The following is a 13,136-nucleotide window of genomic DNA, read 5'->3' as shown; positions in this document are numbered from 1 at the left end:
CCAACCGTAAATCATAATTGATCACATTACTCAATCCGCTGTAATCTGCCATGTTTAAGCAATTTAGGCAAATTGGTGAACATATGTTACATATACAGGGCGTCTCAAATTTAAGCGATACGTCATACGTAGCAAAAGTGTTAAACAAGAAGAAAAACAACGTGAAAGAATTGACATCAATAATTGAGAATTGAATCGATCGAATTCGATATCTCTCCGAAACTCCTTTGACTATCGGTCTGTTGGAGTTTGGAAGTTCTGACAGCTGCCCTTTAAACATTAACCCTTTCGGCATGATCGTCGAGTGTAACTGACAGGCGACAAGCCCTCGCCCGGACCAACGCGTCGGCTATAATCGACGGGCGATAGTTCAAATCGATCGTGCGCATCTATTGGATAAATCTACCTTCAACGAGAATCATTACTAACTAAATTGCTCGATGGAATTTTCTTCTTAAGCTCTAATGCTGGTAATATATGTATACTAAAACGTTTGAGTACGAACTCGTAACAACCACATACCTAAATAAATGTTTATAGACAAGAAATTTATGTAAAATTCACCTAAGTTCGATAATGAAGTAAACGCCATCACCCTCTTCATCAGTATCGTAAGTTGAAAAGAGTATTCTCTCGAGTAACTTACCAGTGGTCCTTCGACTTGTTCTCCAAGGAGCAAAGGTCGAGGTGGTCGTCGGCTGAGTGGTCTCAGGAACGACCGGAGGTACCGCAGGTCCGTTCGCAGACGGAACATTCGCAGGAAGTATTAAGTCTTGGTCCACTTCGAGGACCTCCATATCGACCGGGGACCTCGTCGATGTGGAGCTGCAAAATGGAAGAGAGGCTTGTCACTTTCAATGACGACCCCGACGTCGAACTTCACGATGGATCCGCGGAGTAACGGCGTAACGAAAATATTTCTCCTCCGTGAAGCGTAATACAATTTCCTTTAATGGAATGTTTCGATAACTTTGTTTTTCTAGCTAGCGCCAGAGAATATCCTTCTGCACGTGAAAATTGCACGTGACCACTATTGGAGAATGTCAATAAAAGTTATCTACGGTGCACATCCACCTTGATGTTCTTCGACGATGTGCTTTAAACAATTAAATTGATCACTAAATCGATAGATGGAACATATAATTATTTCGCATGGTTCCTTAATGCCGTTTAATATCATTTGAAACTTTCAGTTGTTCACTCGTTATGTCGGAATATATCAAGAGACCTCTGAATGGATTAATGCAAATCCAATGGAAATCGGTCGAAATGGAAAGTAAAGATATACTGACCTTGGCGTGGTGGTTATTGGAAGCGCCGGGGTGGACGGTGCCGGCGGCTGGGGTGGCTGTTGAGCCGGGGGTGTAGTAATCCTAGAGGGAGGCCTGACAGTCGGCTTAGCCGTACTCCAAACGCTGGGCTGAGAAGTCATGAACCACGGCGGACTCGGACGGGATGTTGTCGTGGTTGTTGCCGCTGCAAGTGTATCGTCGAGCTCGTTTTAACTCGTCGAGAACGCTCTAGACGCGCCGGTTGAAACAGAGGTGGCGAATGCGAACGCGCAAAAAGGAGAGACGCCAGCTTTCGGAGGGTTGCTCGAGGATCCTAAGAGCTCGTCTACGAGCTTATCGGATTCGAACGCCGAGTATAATTAAGAAGGAAAGTGATTTGAGGAGCTCGTCTACCCCAGCCGAGCTCCTCAGCCGACTACGGCGACGAAGATATTTTAAATCTCCTTAAGGAGGAGGCAGGATCAATCTCTCAATTTTCATCGAAACGTTTTCTCTCTCTTTTTTATGGCCAGATAACCTTTGTTTTTCTGTGGAAGACATTTAACCGTTTGCACTCTGGAAATGTCTGATCATTTGCTTTTATCAACTTGCTCATTAAAATCAGAATTTACGAAGACTTCGTTACATTTCATGTAAATAGAAATGTTCATTAATTGTTAATTAAGATGTGACATGATTTGAAACAATTATTCGTATGAAATTTCCAGATTCAGTTTCTGGTTGCAACTTCTACTTTTAACTTGATCGAAATCAGTATTTATAGCTACTCGCATTACAGTTACCATTACTGGACAAATTAAGGTTTTCTAGCATCCTGCTTTTGCTCCGAAAATGGGCTAGTAAAGTATCTGGAAATAGACGATTGGCGTTACGAATGCAAAGGGTTAATCTCCACTTATTGACAGTGTACCGTTTCGTACCCTGATTTCGACAGCCCATTGCTTTTTCAGAGCCTTGATTCGTCGTTATTTCCGGTCTACCTGAAATCTTACCACACCGTAGCAATCGTTTAATCATCCCACCGTTTTCTTGCAACTTGTCCGCGCATGTGCATGTCCACGCATGCTCTTTGTCCCAGATGTATCCGAAAACGGGTCACTCCTGACGTCATCCACAATCACAGTATATTCTCAAGCAGCCAATTGATTTCGGACAAAGAATAATTCGTTCTATTATCCCGCTCTCGTTCATAAATTGAGCCATCGATATCCAGCGTTCGCAAACATTAAAGAACGATCGACTCGACAAATGTCTTCCTTGAAATTGTCCAGTTCCTTTCCGACAGTCTCGATGAACACGCGTATCGGCGGACAGAAGTCTATTGGTCTCGATATTTCAATGCGAGAGGAATCGTGACGTTGGCATCAGTTGCTACGGAAATACATACTTCCAAAAACGAACGCTGGCCAACGAGATTAGCCTACCATCGCGGACGATATCGCGACTATATCTGGCCTAAGAGAGGAGAAAACGATCTTTAACCCAAGATGGCGACGGCAGTTAATCCCTGAGCGAGATGGTTCGCGTATTTCGCGGTACTATCTCTATAGGGGTCATCTTTATTGGCCGAAGGGGTTGGCGATAAGGTAAAATACCGGACGTCGCCGATGTCCGTTACGATAGTCGGCTATGCAGGAGAAAGACGGTTGTCTGCACCGTAGGCAGCGCGTGAGAGAGAGAGAGAGCGAGCATCGGTATCGGGGCTACCAACAGATCCGACTCCCCTTGAATATACGTCGGTGCCCTGAGACCGATCTATCGAGCTCCCTAGATATCGATCACGACGAGGCTGAGCGTTGGAAGCCGTAAAAGGCAAACAGAGAGACCAAGGGGTTGACGGTTTATGGTCCAATAAGTGATTGTGTCGCCTGCCGGTTTCGGTTGGTCGTAAAGGTAAGCGTTAACGTCGGGTAGCTGAAGCTGCCTTGCTACCTTTAATCATTAAGTGTTGGCTAAGTATCCTGGAACGGGTTAAGTGCTTAGACGGACGCGATGAAATACTTGAAATTGCTATTTTCCTTTCAGCTAATATCATTATCTTCAGAGGCATGCTTTCAAGACGGGAGTTAAACCAAACACGTACTCAGGCTTCACAATCATCTTGGATACTTAATTGACGGTGATCCTTGCAAGATAATGAAAGCTCCTACTAGACCATGAAAAGTGTTTTGCTTCTTTAATGAACGGATCGTAACAGAAATCTGTATAATTTATAGAATCTTTCTGGTGTCATTATTAGACATAAAATCATTACTAATGATGATTACCAACAGCAAAATACATCATTGTAAAAGTAATGGAATAGAAGTAATTGAAATAATTTAGAATGTACAAAGTGGAATGAACTTTAATGAATTATTAATTTATACTAATTAAATATGTTACATTGGAAAATTATACACACGCGTCCATGAATTGAGTAAACGTGATTAAAATATTATCGTAATGAAAGTGTAATTCAAATTTTCTGTGTCTCGTGATTTATGAACGTGATATGAAAATAAATATAAGTGTAATATAACAATTGTGAAATATAACAATATAAGTGTAATATAACAATTATGAAATAAATCGGTATTCAGTGGCTGAATCGCGTTTCCAGCAATCCCACAGTCTCTCTGCCCCCATTGGATCAGAGTTTCATTACTATACGAAACACGTCAGAAAAGTTCGACGTTAGTTCATCGCGTTACCGATCCCAGCGATCGATTTCGCGATTGCAAAGATCATGTCTTCGCGAACTCGACTCTCTCCTCTCTGCACCGTCTGCCCGGAGAGTTGCATAGCCGATGCAAGCCGCTGAAGATCTTTATCGGGACAGAGGCTCGCAGTTACGTAGCCAACACGAATCATAAGCGCCGACTTCGGAAAATTCTAATCAATACCCGCGATCGATTGATGAGCTTTTTACCCGCTGCTACCGCGATGAAAAAGCGGATCTCGAATGATTTCGTGGTGGGAAAAGCAGAATCTTCGCCTGGAATGTGTCGATAAAAACCGAATACTCGAATCGAGCAGAGGGTAAAAACGAACATCAATTTTGGAAAAAAGGGATGATTTAAATGATGCAATAAAACTATCGAGCAATGGATCCTTCTACAATTTACTGGCAACTTACTGATGTTTTGTAGCAAAAATCATTACTGATTGTGAGTGTAAAAATGTAAGAGGCGAAAGAAACGCTGGTAGACTTTTATTACTTTCTTTCAAATTGATGTATTCAATTATTTCTTTATACTTTCATGATAGATTTCTTTCGATCATTCTATGGGACTGTTATAGTGTATTGAAAGAGGAAGTATTTTTATGATGATCATGCTTGTAATCACAGTTTTATTGAAGCGTAAATTTACATATTTTAAAACTTTCAAAAAGTGGGGACTCATAATAAAGTTTGAAAGGAAGTCATATACTCGATAGTTTAATAAGTGATACAACTGATTATTTTTTGTGTTCTGTCCTTAGCTAATTATCTTAACTCCATTGCGAATCTATGTATAGTTTTATTAAATTGAAGAGATCCAGCAGCAACCTATTATACTTCAATACGTTATACAATCATGTACACTGATAATTATGTAATCCATCGTACGTTTAAGGTTAAACTTAAGTTTAACAATGATATGATTCTTAAATATATTCTAAAATGTTATATGAGATGTTGTAATATAGTTATAGATAGCAAATATATTAAAGTAGCAATTAGTTCAGATTTTAGCTAAGGATCACTGTAAAGGAAGTCGACGCCTATGCGATCGTTCGGTATCTACGGCGATCGCCGGTAGAATAAACGATACAGGGTGCAGAGATATTACAAAGGGAATATCGCGTACAAAAATGGAGGAGTTTTACTTACCGGACACGCAACGATAGTGCGCCTCGAGGTATTTGTGCGTGTTGGGACAGGGATCGCCGAATTGTAACGTGGACGCAACGATGCTGCAGTTCTGCTGGTCGTTGCACCTGGGTTCCGAGTGGACAGTTAAAATGATATACGCGTACACCCTTACCAAAGTGTACTGAACCATGGATCCTGTCCCTTTTCTCTTACCGTGTATCAGGGGAGGGGTATAATTCGAGAGACTTTTTCGTTGAAAATTCGTACCTTTCGTTGCTCGCAAAAATCCACGCTTTTTCCAAGCAACTTTGCACGAGTCTTGGAAAAATCGTGGATGGCGAGTGGATACCCGATGGAAGATCGAGTCGATCGATCGGAAAGAAAAGTGTGCACCAACCTAGGCAATAGTACTGCGCCTCGATGTATTTTCCGGTTCCGGGACACGGGTCCTTCTCGAAAATCTCGCTGCGCACGTCCACCGAACAGGAATTACGATAATTGCACCTGCAATCGTCACTTGAGCAACAGTGTGTCACCTCGTGGGACAAATAGATGATTCGTGAAGACTCATATGATGAACCGAGAATCAACGATGAATGAGAGTCAAAAAGACGATGCATCGTCGACGTAGACTTCGTCATTTTCGAACTGATCAGTTCGCGAACGAGGAGGAGTGTTAGTAACAGGGTACACGCTGAATGTTCGCGAGATACGAGTGTTAGCAGGCGACAACAGGACAATGCGTTAGTAGAAACAGGGTTTTGCAACAGTTCCAGAAGCACAGTATACGTTCGAGGTAGGACGGATAAACTGGTACTCGCGCGACGTCCATTATTTCGTGTTAATGGTACCGCGGTGTGTATGTACAGGAACGAGTATCATGCAGAAAACTTTGTACCCTCGGTTCAAGCACGTTAGCGGTCCCCGAACGACATTCTTCTAACTGGGTCCGCATCACACGTTTTACGCGTTTCTCTCAATTTTTTACCGTAGTTAATATGCACTGGTGTTACAAAGTACGCAGGATGCGGATAGCTCACGAAGATTAAGCTGATATTTCAGAATAATTTTTGTATTCTTCAATTTTAGAATTATGAAACTTTTGATCTTTGAAACTTTAAAATTGTTTTAACATTAGCATCTTAAGACTTTAAGATTTTGAGGCTTTGAAAACTTGTAACATTAGGACTTTACATATGACGACTCTAATGCTCCTATCACAGAAAAGAGTCAGTAGTATAAGACTCTAGCAGCTAGACAAGTCATTGAAGTTGCTATTTAGACAGTTTCATGTTTAAACCAAATTTATCAAGTACAGAATTTATTACAGTAATTTAATATAGTATAGTAAGCAGTTGAACTTTGAAATAACATTGACATCAAATGTATTATACTACGCAATTAATTATCAGAAACGACTACCTTTTCTTCCTGAGAACCTTCTTCAAATACTCATAAAGACATAAATACTTATGAAGAGTTACTACCAATTCTGCATTATGCATTGTATAACAAGCGTACTTTGGAACACCAAGGAGGTATTTTTGTAAGCGTAGTAATTCATTACTGGATGAAACGCGAGAGGTATCGTAAGGATATAGTCAATTTTCAAGCGAAATTCTACGTTACAGCCCTTTTGCCGAACAGTGCTTCAGAACACCCTTCTTCGTTAAAGAGTACCCTACTGCTAGATTCACGGAAGAGAACTTTTAAAGCTTTCGCCTCTCACAAAGTACAATGGAACGGGAAAGCGTGTTCGTATTCGATCGGGGATGCGTGAGACTCTCAGCTTCTCGCAGCTCAGAGTTTTCTACTCATTCTCGAAGCCCCAATCACTTCAAAAGATGTTTTCGCTCGTTTCTAATCCGAGGACGTTGCGTCGTTGTTCGCGCGGATCGTCAGTCGTTTGATTTAAAGCGAACTATAATCGCCTTATCGGCGAAAGGAGCTTTTCTCTTCAACACAAAATCGTTCTATTAAAGATAAATCAAATGAATTAAATACGACCCTCTCTGACGAGCTAAAACAGCGACCCATTTCTTTTTAATGCTATTATAAAAATACCGTTGACGCGAAAATTGTGGCTCGATTGATCGTCGTTGTGAAAACAGACGTTTGTAGTCGGACACGATTAGAACACCTGTTCTGACTTCACTTTTTTTCGTCAAAACGTAATAATTTGGGAGAATAAAATTTGTTAAATAATGTGCTGTTATGTTTTCATTTCTGAATTTTTTTGAGGAGGTTGTATGTTGTTGAACGTTATTACTCTTCATTTTTCACGTTTGTATATCTGTTTTCTAATGAATATTATATTTTACTTTCTCCGCTAGCTATTGTCTATGCATAATTTTTAAATGGAGGGTTTAATATTTTTTAAGAAAACTTTATCAACACTAGTAAATATAATTCGTTAAGAGCAATTGAATCAAAGACTACAAAGACAGAAGAAAGTTATTAAAATAATTATACTGAACAATGAAACTTACAATGTCAACTACAGCTACGATTTAGAATCTGTTTCACTATTATTGAAAAACATAAATTTAGTAAAAGGATAATAAAGATCTAAAAATAACGGGGCATTTAGTCGGTAAAATATCGCAATCGTGGTATTCCTGCATCGGTTTCTGAAAGCCGTCGCTCGGAGGCTGGCGCTTCGTTTCCGCTCTGAATAATATAAACGCAGGTGAAGGCCGGATCGGTAAGGTGTGCACGGTTTAATCTCGATCAGGGGCGAGCCATTAAAACGAGTGCAGGGCCCATTGTTGGTCAGACGGCGAAGCGAGTTGCAGGTGTAAAGCCCACACACGACCCGTTATCGGTCCTCTGGCTGGTAGCCACTATTTCGGAGGATTAAGCGGTCTCGTAGCTCGCTGATTTTGCCCGTGAAAATGTTTCGAACCCGTGTCTAGTTCCGCGTTCTGCGTTCGAATCATTTTTTACCTCGGCCCCAACCATCGTGCGCACACGATACACGATTTTTCCGGGCGCGTGAACGTGTCCGGACACGGCACGAACAACCAATCGAGCCGCACGGAACAACGGGAAGAACAAAAGCGAAAAATAGAAACGTTCCTTCGAGCGGGAAGGATTAATTCGCGCCGGGACGGCAGGACAATCGATCGGCGAAGCAAAAGGGCGGAATTCCCGTTGACTTTGCAAGGGCCGCCGCGTCAATTTGTCCTGATTCGAGTGGCGTGTATCGACAGGCCACCGGCAACTTCTGGTTACTACGCGTAATTGGCCCTGCTCCCTAGATTACTATGTTACAGGGGAAGAAAGCGGCATCGGACCGTACCTGTTATCGACAATCCGACCCCGATTCTCTATTCTACGCCCTGAACCACCCCTTTGCCTCGGGCGACGATCCTCTACGTTAACGTTCATCAACGTATGCTTCCCTTCGATTACCACACAAAAGCTCTCTAATTCCAATTTTCATATTTTTAATTTATGAATGTTCGTGTACAAGTTTCGAATTTTTTAATTCGCAGATACGAAATTCCAGAATTCGTTATTTAGAAGTGTGTACGTTTACGTTACCACAATAAACAAAATGGTGAATACCTGCTTATAAGAAGCTACGTAAGTTAGAAAAGAATCGTGAACATCTTTGATATCAAATTTTTCAAGAATACCTATCGATATTATACACTATATGTGTATGTTTAATATTCTTCTTAACAAGAGTTCTTTTGAACAGACCACCGAAAGAAAATATAAATACATAAGACTAAATCGTTTCTATTAAAACCCGATCTTTTCTTGAATAGATTTATTACAACAGATATGCAATAAAATAAAGAACAAATACAAGATCGTTTAAAAAGAGTTCTCTTGAGTCCCTTGCATGACTTCATCAACCCAGGAAAAAGGACACATTCTCTCATAATCTAAACTAAAATTTAAATTTCGAGCAGGGTTCCGTGTCGCGATGACGTCGCCACCCTTCGGGATCGTCCTCTTTGCACGCTCGCCAAGCGAATAGAACCTGGGGTAAACGTAATTTCAGACGGATAAACTACGAGTGAACACGAAAAATCGCCATTTCGCGGATGTTGCGCCGCTCGTTATTAAGGCTTTCGGTTTCCTTTTCGTTCGCCCTTGCCCTCCCCCGTTAGTCGCCCGTTCCTTTTCCATTCGATGCTCGCGTTTGCGCGTTCCACGTACCGCGAACCCGTTAACCCGCCCGTCCGTCGTCTGGCGGTGCTTTAATCATCGATTTCACGATGATTCAGAGGCCTTCCGTCTCGCGTGGGTTGGCCCCGATTTAATATGTTTCGACCGGTTCACGGCTCGCCTCGTCATTTATCCGAGCGATCACTGTTATTTTTTCGACGGGACCGACCTTTCCGGCGCACGAATGCACGGACAATTTCGGCCAACCGAAAATCTTGCAAATTGACGAACGTGTCGTTGATCGTTACACCGGAACGGTTCGTGTATATGTAACCTTCCTTTGGATAAGAAACTGGGGGTGGAACACCCCGTCATTTGCAATCGATTTTAGATGCAGATGTAGACGATACGTTTGCTATTTGCATGTTTCTCAATTTTTATGTTTTACGATTCTGGAATTATTGTTTCAGTTTTGCCTATTTTCCTCTTAGTTTCAACACCTATTTTCTCAAAATTTTGTACTCTGAAGATCATGTATTTCTATAGATTTTAATACTCAAGATGAATCCCTAACACAAGGTTCCAAATCCCTAAATTTCTAAATGAGCAAATCTTCAGTTTCTAAATCTTTAAATTTCTAAATATTCATCCTCAAGTTTCCAAACCCCAAGTGACCTAAATCTCTAAGTTTCCCAATACTTAAATCCTAAATTTCTTAACATCTAAATATCCAAATTTGCAAGTTCTCAAATCTACATATCTACAGATCCAAATAACCAAATTTGAAAGTTTATGAATCTGAAAATTCGCGAACCAAAAAACCTTTCTCCGTTATTTTTCCAAAAGAAGCTTGAACGTGTGATAAAAGAAACGTGTAATCTATGCATGAAACTTTTGATAGATCCCGCGTCGACTTAATGACCGTTTTACGCTTCACAAAGGACTCGTGGCTCGTTACTACAACTATATTAAAATTTCAATTTTGGTCGTCTGTACACTTCTCATAAATTGTTATTTTATATATTAAAACATAATATTAACCAAAGGAGTATTTTCAAATCCCAGTGCAAATTTGAAATAAATAATTTGAAAGCGATGATAATCCAATCACCAACCGTATACAAATAGCAGTACACAGAAAAAAAGCTTTAGAGTGACACAATTTTCGCGCTTTCATTTATGTCGAACAGAGATAGAATAGAGGACAATCAGATGATTGAAGAAACGATACAGTAGAAATTTTCGAATGATTTATAACAGCTGATCCGTAAAGATATTTCAACTGTGAAAAGTACGGGAGTGTTTGAACGAAATTGGTCTGCTTGTTCGCGGAGTTATTCTACTGTGCATGCTTAGGCACGAGTTTCGCGAATCGTCGTTCATCTTCGCGATTTAACACCTTCAAACACAGTCGTATTTACATTCCGCGATATGCAAAATTTATCGTTATCGTTGTACATACGTACCGCATGTTTCAAGCTGCCACTAATATTTCACAGCGATTTCAAGCGTCCGCCGAAACGGCGAACAGCGAACACGGCCGGCTCGTAGATCAAGTATCAGATTTTGTTGAAGGAAAAGAAAGAAGGAAAAATAAAACTGTTCTATGAAAAAGTTTCTCGAGAAATTACGCGTTGTTCGCACGGACGGGGACTGTATTTTACTAGAGAAACGCTATCGAACAGAATTCTTTTTTTCTCTCTATTTTAATCGGGACGAAAAGGAAACGATTTGAAAATTAACTTCCTCGACGTTGTACAGGACCATTAAAAATCACCGATTCCGATCTACCTTCTAAATAAAGCTCGAGAACCTAAAGTCTTCCGCAAAAGTTTATTCAAATGATACCTCGAAACCCGGCGTTTTTCTCCTATCTGAAATTCTGCTCGATGATTTACGATATCCTTATTTATGCACCTAGCGTTTAATAACGCCAAAGGGAACTACCACGGGGCTCGGACTGTCACGCGACACCTGCGGCCAGCAAACCACCTTTCCAACAGGGAAAGAAAACTTTTGCACGAACCGTTTTTCGCGAATTCACCCCGTTAGAAAAGTCGGCAATTTATTCATGAACACTTTCATTAACGTTTGACGGTCAGTTTTCCCGCTCGTATCGCTGTATATTGCATCCCGCCAACTTATTACATTCCCGGAAAATGAGCGTAAAAAGTTACACTACTTGAATTTTCTTTTAAATTGCCGGAAACTTTTCGACTTTTACTTTAAAATAACCTACGTCTCTCTTCCCATTTTTTTTCCCACTTTTTTTTACGTGCTGAACAAGGTACGTTTAATGCAGAGATTTTTAAGAGGAATTAGAACGTGCGGAAATTTAATTATGGAACTTTAGTGATTTAATTTTAGATTTTTTGACATTTTGGATTTTGGTTGTTTGGGAGTTGAGACAATTGGAATTTTGGAACTGTGGGACTTTGAAATTTTAGAACAGTGGAATGTTGGATATTTTTAGAATATTGAAATTTTGAGACTTTGGAACTTTTGCAATTTTTCATAACTTTTGTAACTTTTGTATTTTGGAATTTTACAATTACTCATCTTGTGAACTTTGAGACCTCATCACTTTGTAACCCTATAACTCTAAAATTTGTAAATTCAGAATTTATTCAGTTTTCATAAAAAAGACGTGTCTTCCCAATATTGCTTTATTAAATTTCCTTGACACCCAAAAACACAATTATTTATCGAGATATCTTTTCATTGATCCGTCCGTCGATTAGACGACACGAAAGCGCCATTCGCGCGGGAAATGGGAACGCAAAATGAGGATCCGCGAGTCTGGCTCAACTACACGGATTCAGTTTTAGCCGGAAACACGGCCGCCGGCGGAAACGTCGGCGGATCGCGACGAAAGCATAACACGGTGTGCAACTCGACCGATCGAACGCGTGGCTCGCACGAAATTAATCGTACAACTCGCGAGTCCTCTTCGCGTATGTGCGTACGTGCGCACACTTATCAACGTAAAATCAATTAAGCGAATCGCGTGGAGAATCAAAACAAAATATGATCAACTTTCATATCCGTCGGAGAGACATTCAAATTTTCGATGGAAAGTTATAAAAAATGATATCAAGAATTATGCAGCTGAATACTCAATAATGTATGTATTTCATAGTTTGTTAATTCACAGTATGTCAAATCATAGTATACATTATTATGTTGAAGGTAAAATTGTATACTATATGTATATACACTTGTTCGTGTATGTGTACATGATACTCTATAATATACACTTGTTAATAAATAGTATGTATATTCTATGCACAGACTTGTTCGTGCACTCGTTAATTTATAATATGTTCTTCTTGATTTATAATATTTAACTTTACACCAGCATTGTGAGATTAAAAATACTGAATATGTCAAACTAGAATTATAAAGCAAATAATTCATAATTAAATTGAAATTACCATACATACATTTCAAGTACCAACAGTATTAATATCGTAAATCAGTCATAAGTTATTCACGGTGAACTCGAAATAACGTTAGAGTATCAGCAGCATAATCTAACAAATTGACCGTTGTCTCCGATTCTTCCTACTCGACATATTCGCATCTGCGTGCACCATAAATCATTTCTAATTACAACTCAATTAACCGTGAACATTATCTAAGGCCGCGTAACGATTGACTCGATCCTGTTCCATCTGTAACCGTGCAAATAAAATTACTCTACCGGGAATGTAAATCTACGGCGTGCAAGATGGAGAACGGAAATGAGCTCCGCGCAAAAACGATCGACGATTTCCTTCGGCTAGAACAAGCAATTAATCGATTCCACATTGTCCGCTGATGCACCTAGTAGTTCGTCACGAGAGACCAGTTCGATCCGCTTGTTTTGCAAAATAGAACACCGC

At 40.2% G+C, this 13,136-nt stretch overlaps 1 protein-coding gene across 6 annotated transcripts in view; it reads right to left on the bottom strand.

Annotated features, from left to right (window-relative positions):
* The window catches only part of LOC100878040 (latrophilin Cirl), an 820,007-nt gene that overhangs the window by 22,243 nt on the left and 784,628 nt on the right, over positions 1-13,136 (bottom strand). For 5 of the 6 annotated variants that reach the window (XM_076535691.1, XM_076535692.1, XM_076535693.1 and 2 more), the window contains 3 exons: positions 5,149-5,255; positions 1,293-1,476; positions 647-825 (listed from right to left, as the gene is read on the bottom strand). In XM_076535691.1, the coding sequence (XP_076391806.1) occupies positions 647-825; positions 1,293-1,476; positions 5,149-5,255 (470 nt within the window). The remainder of the gene's footprint in view (positions 1-646; positions 826-1,292; positions 1,477-5,148; positions 5,256-13,136) is intronic. The other variant, XM_012292494.2, reaches the window with a different exon arrangement.

The sequence above is a fragment of the Megachile rotundata genome, chromosome 9, assembly GCF_050947335.1.
Source record: "Megachile rotundata isolate GNS110a chromosome 9, iyMegRotu1, whole genome shotgun sequence".
NCBI classification, from domain to species: Eukaryota; Metazoa; Arthropoda; class Insecta; order Hymenoptera; family Megachilidae; genus Megachile; species Megachile rotundata.
This window is presented reverse-complemented; position numbering and strand designations above follow the sequence as displayed.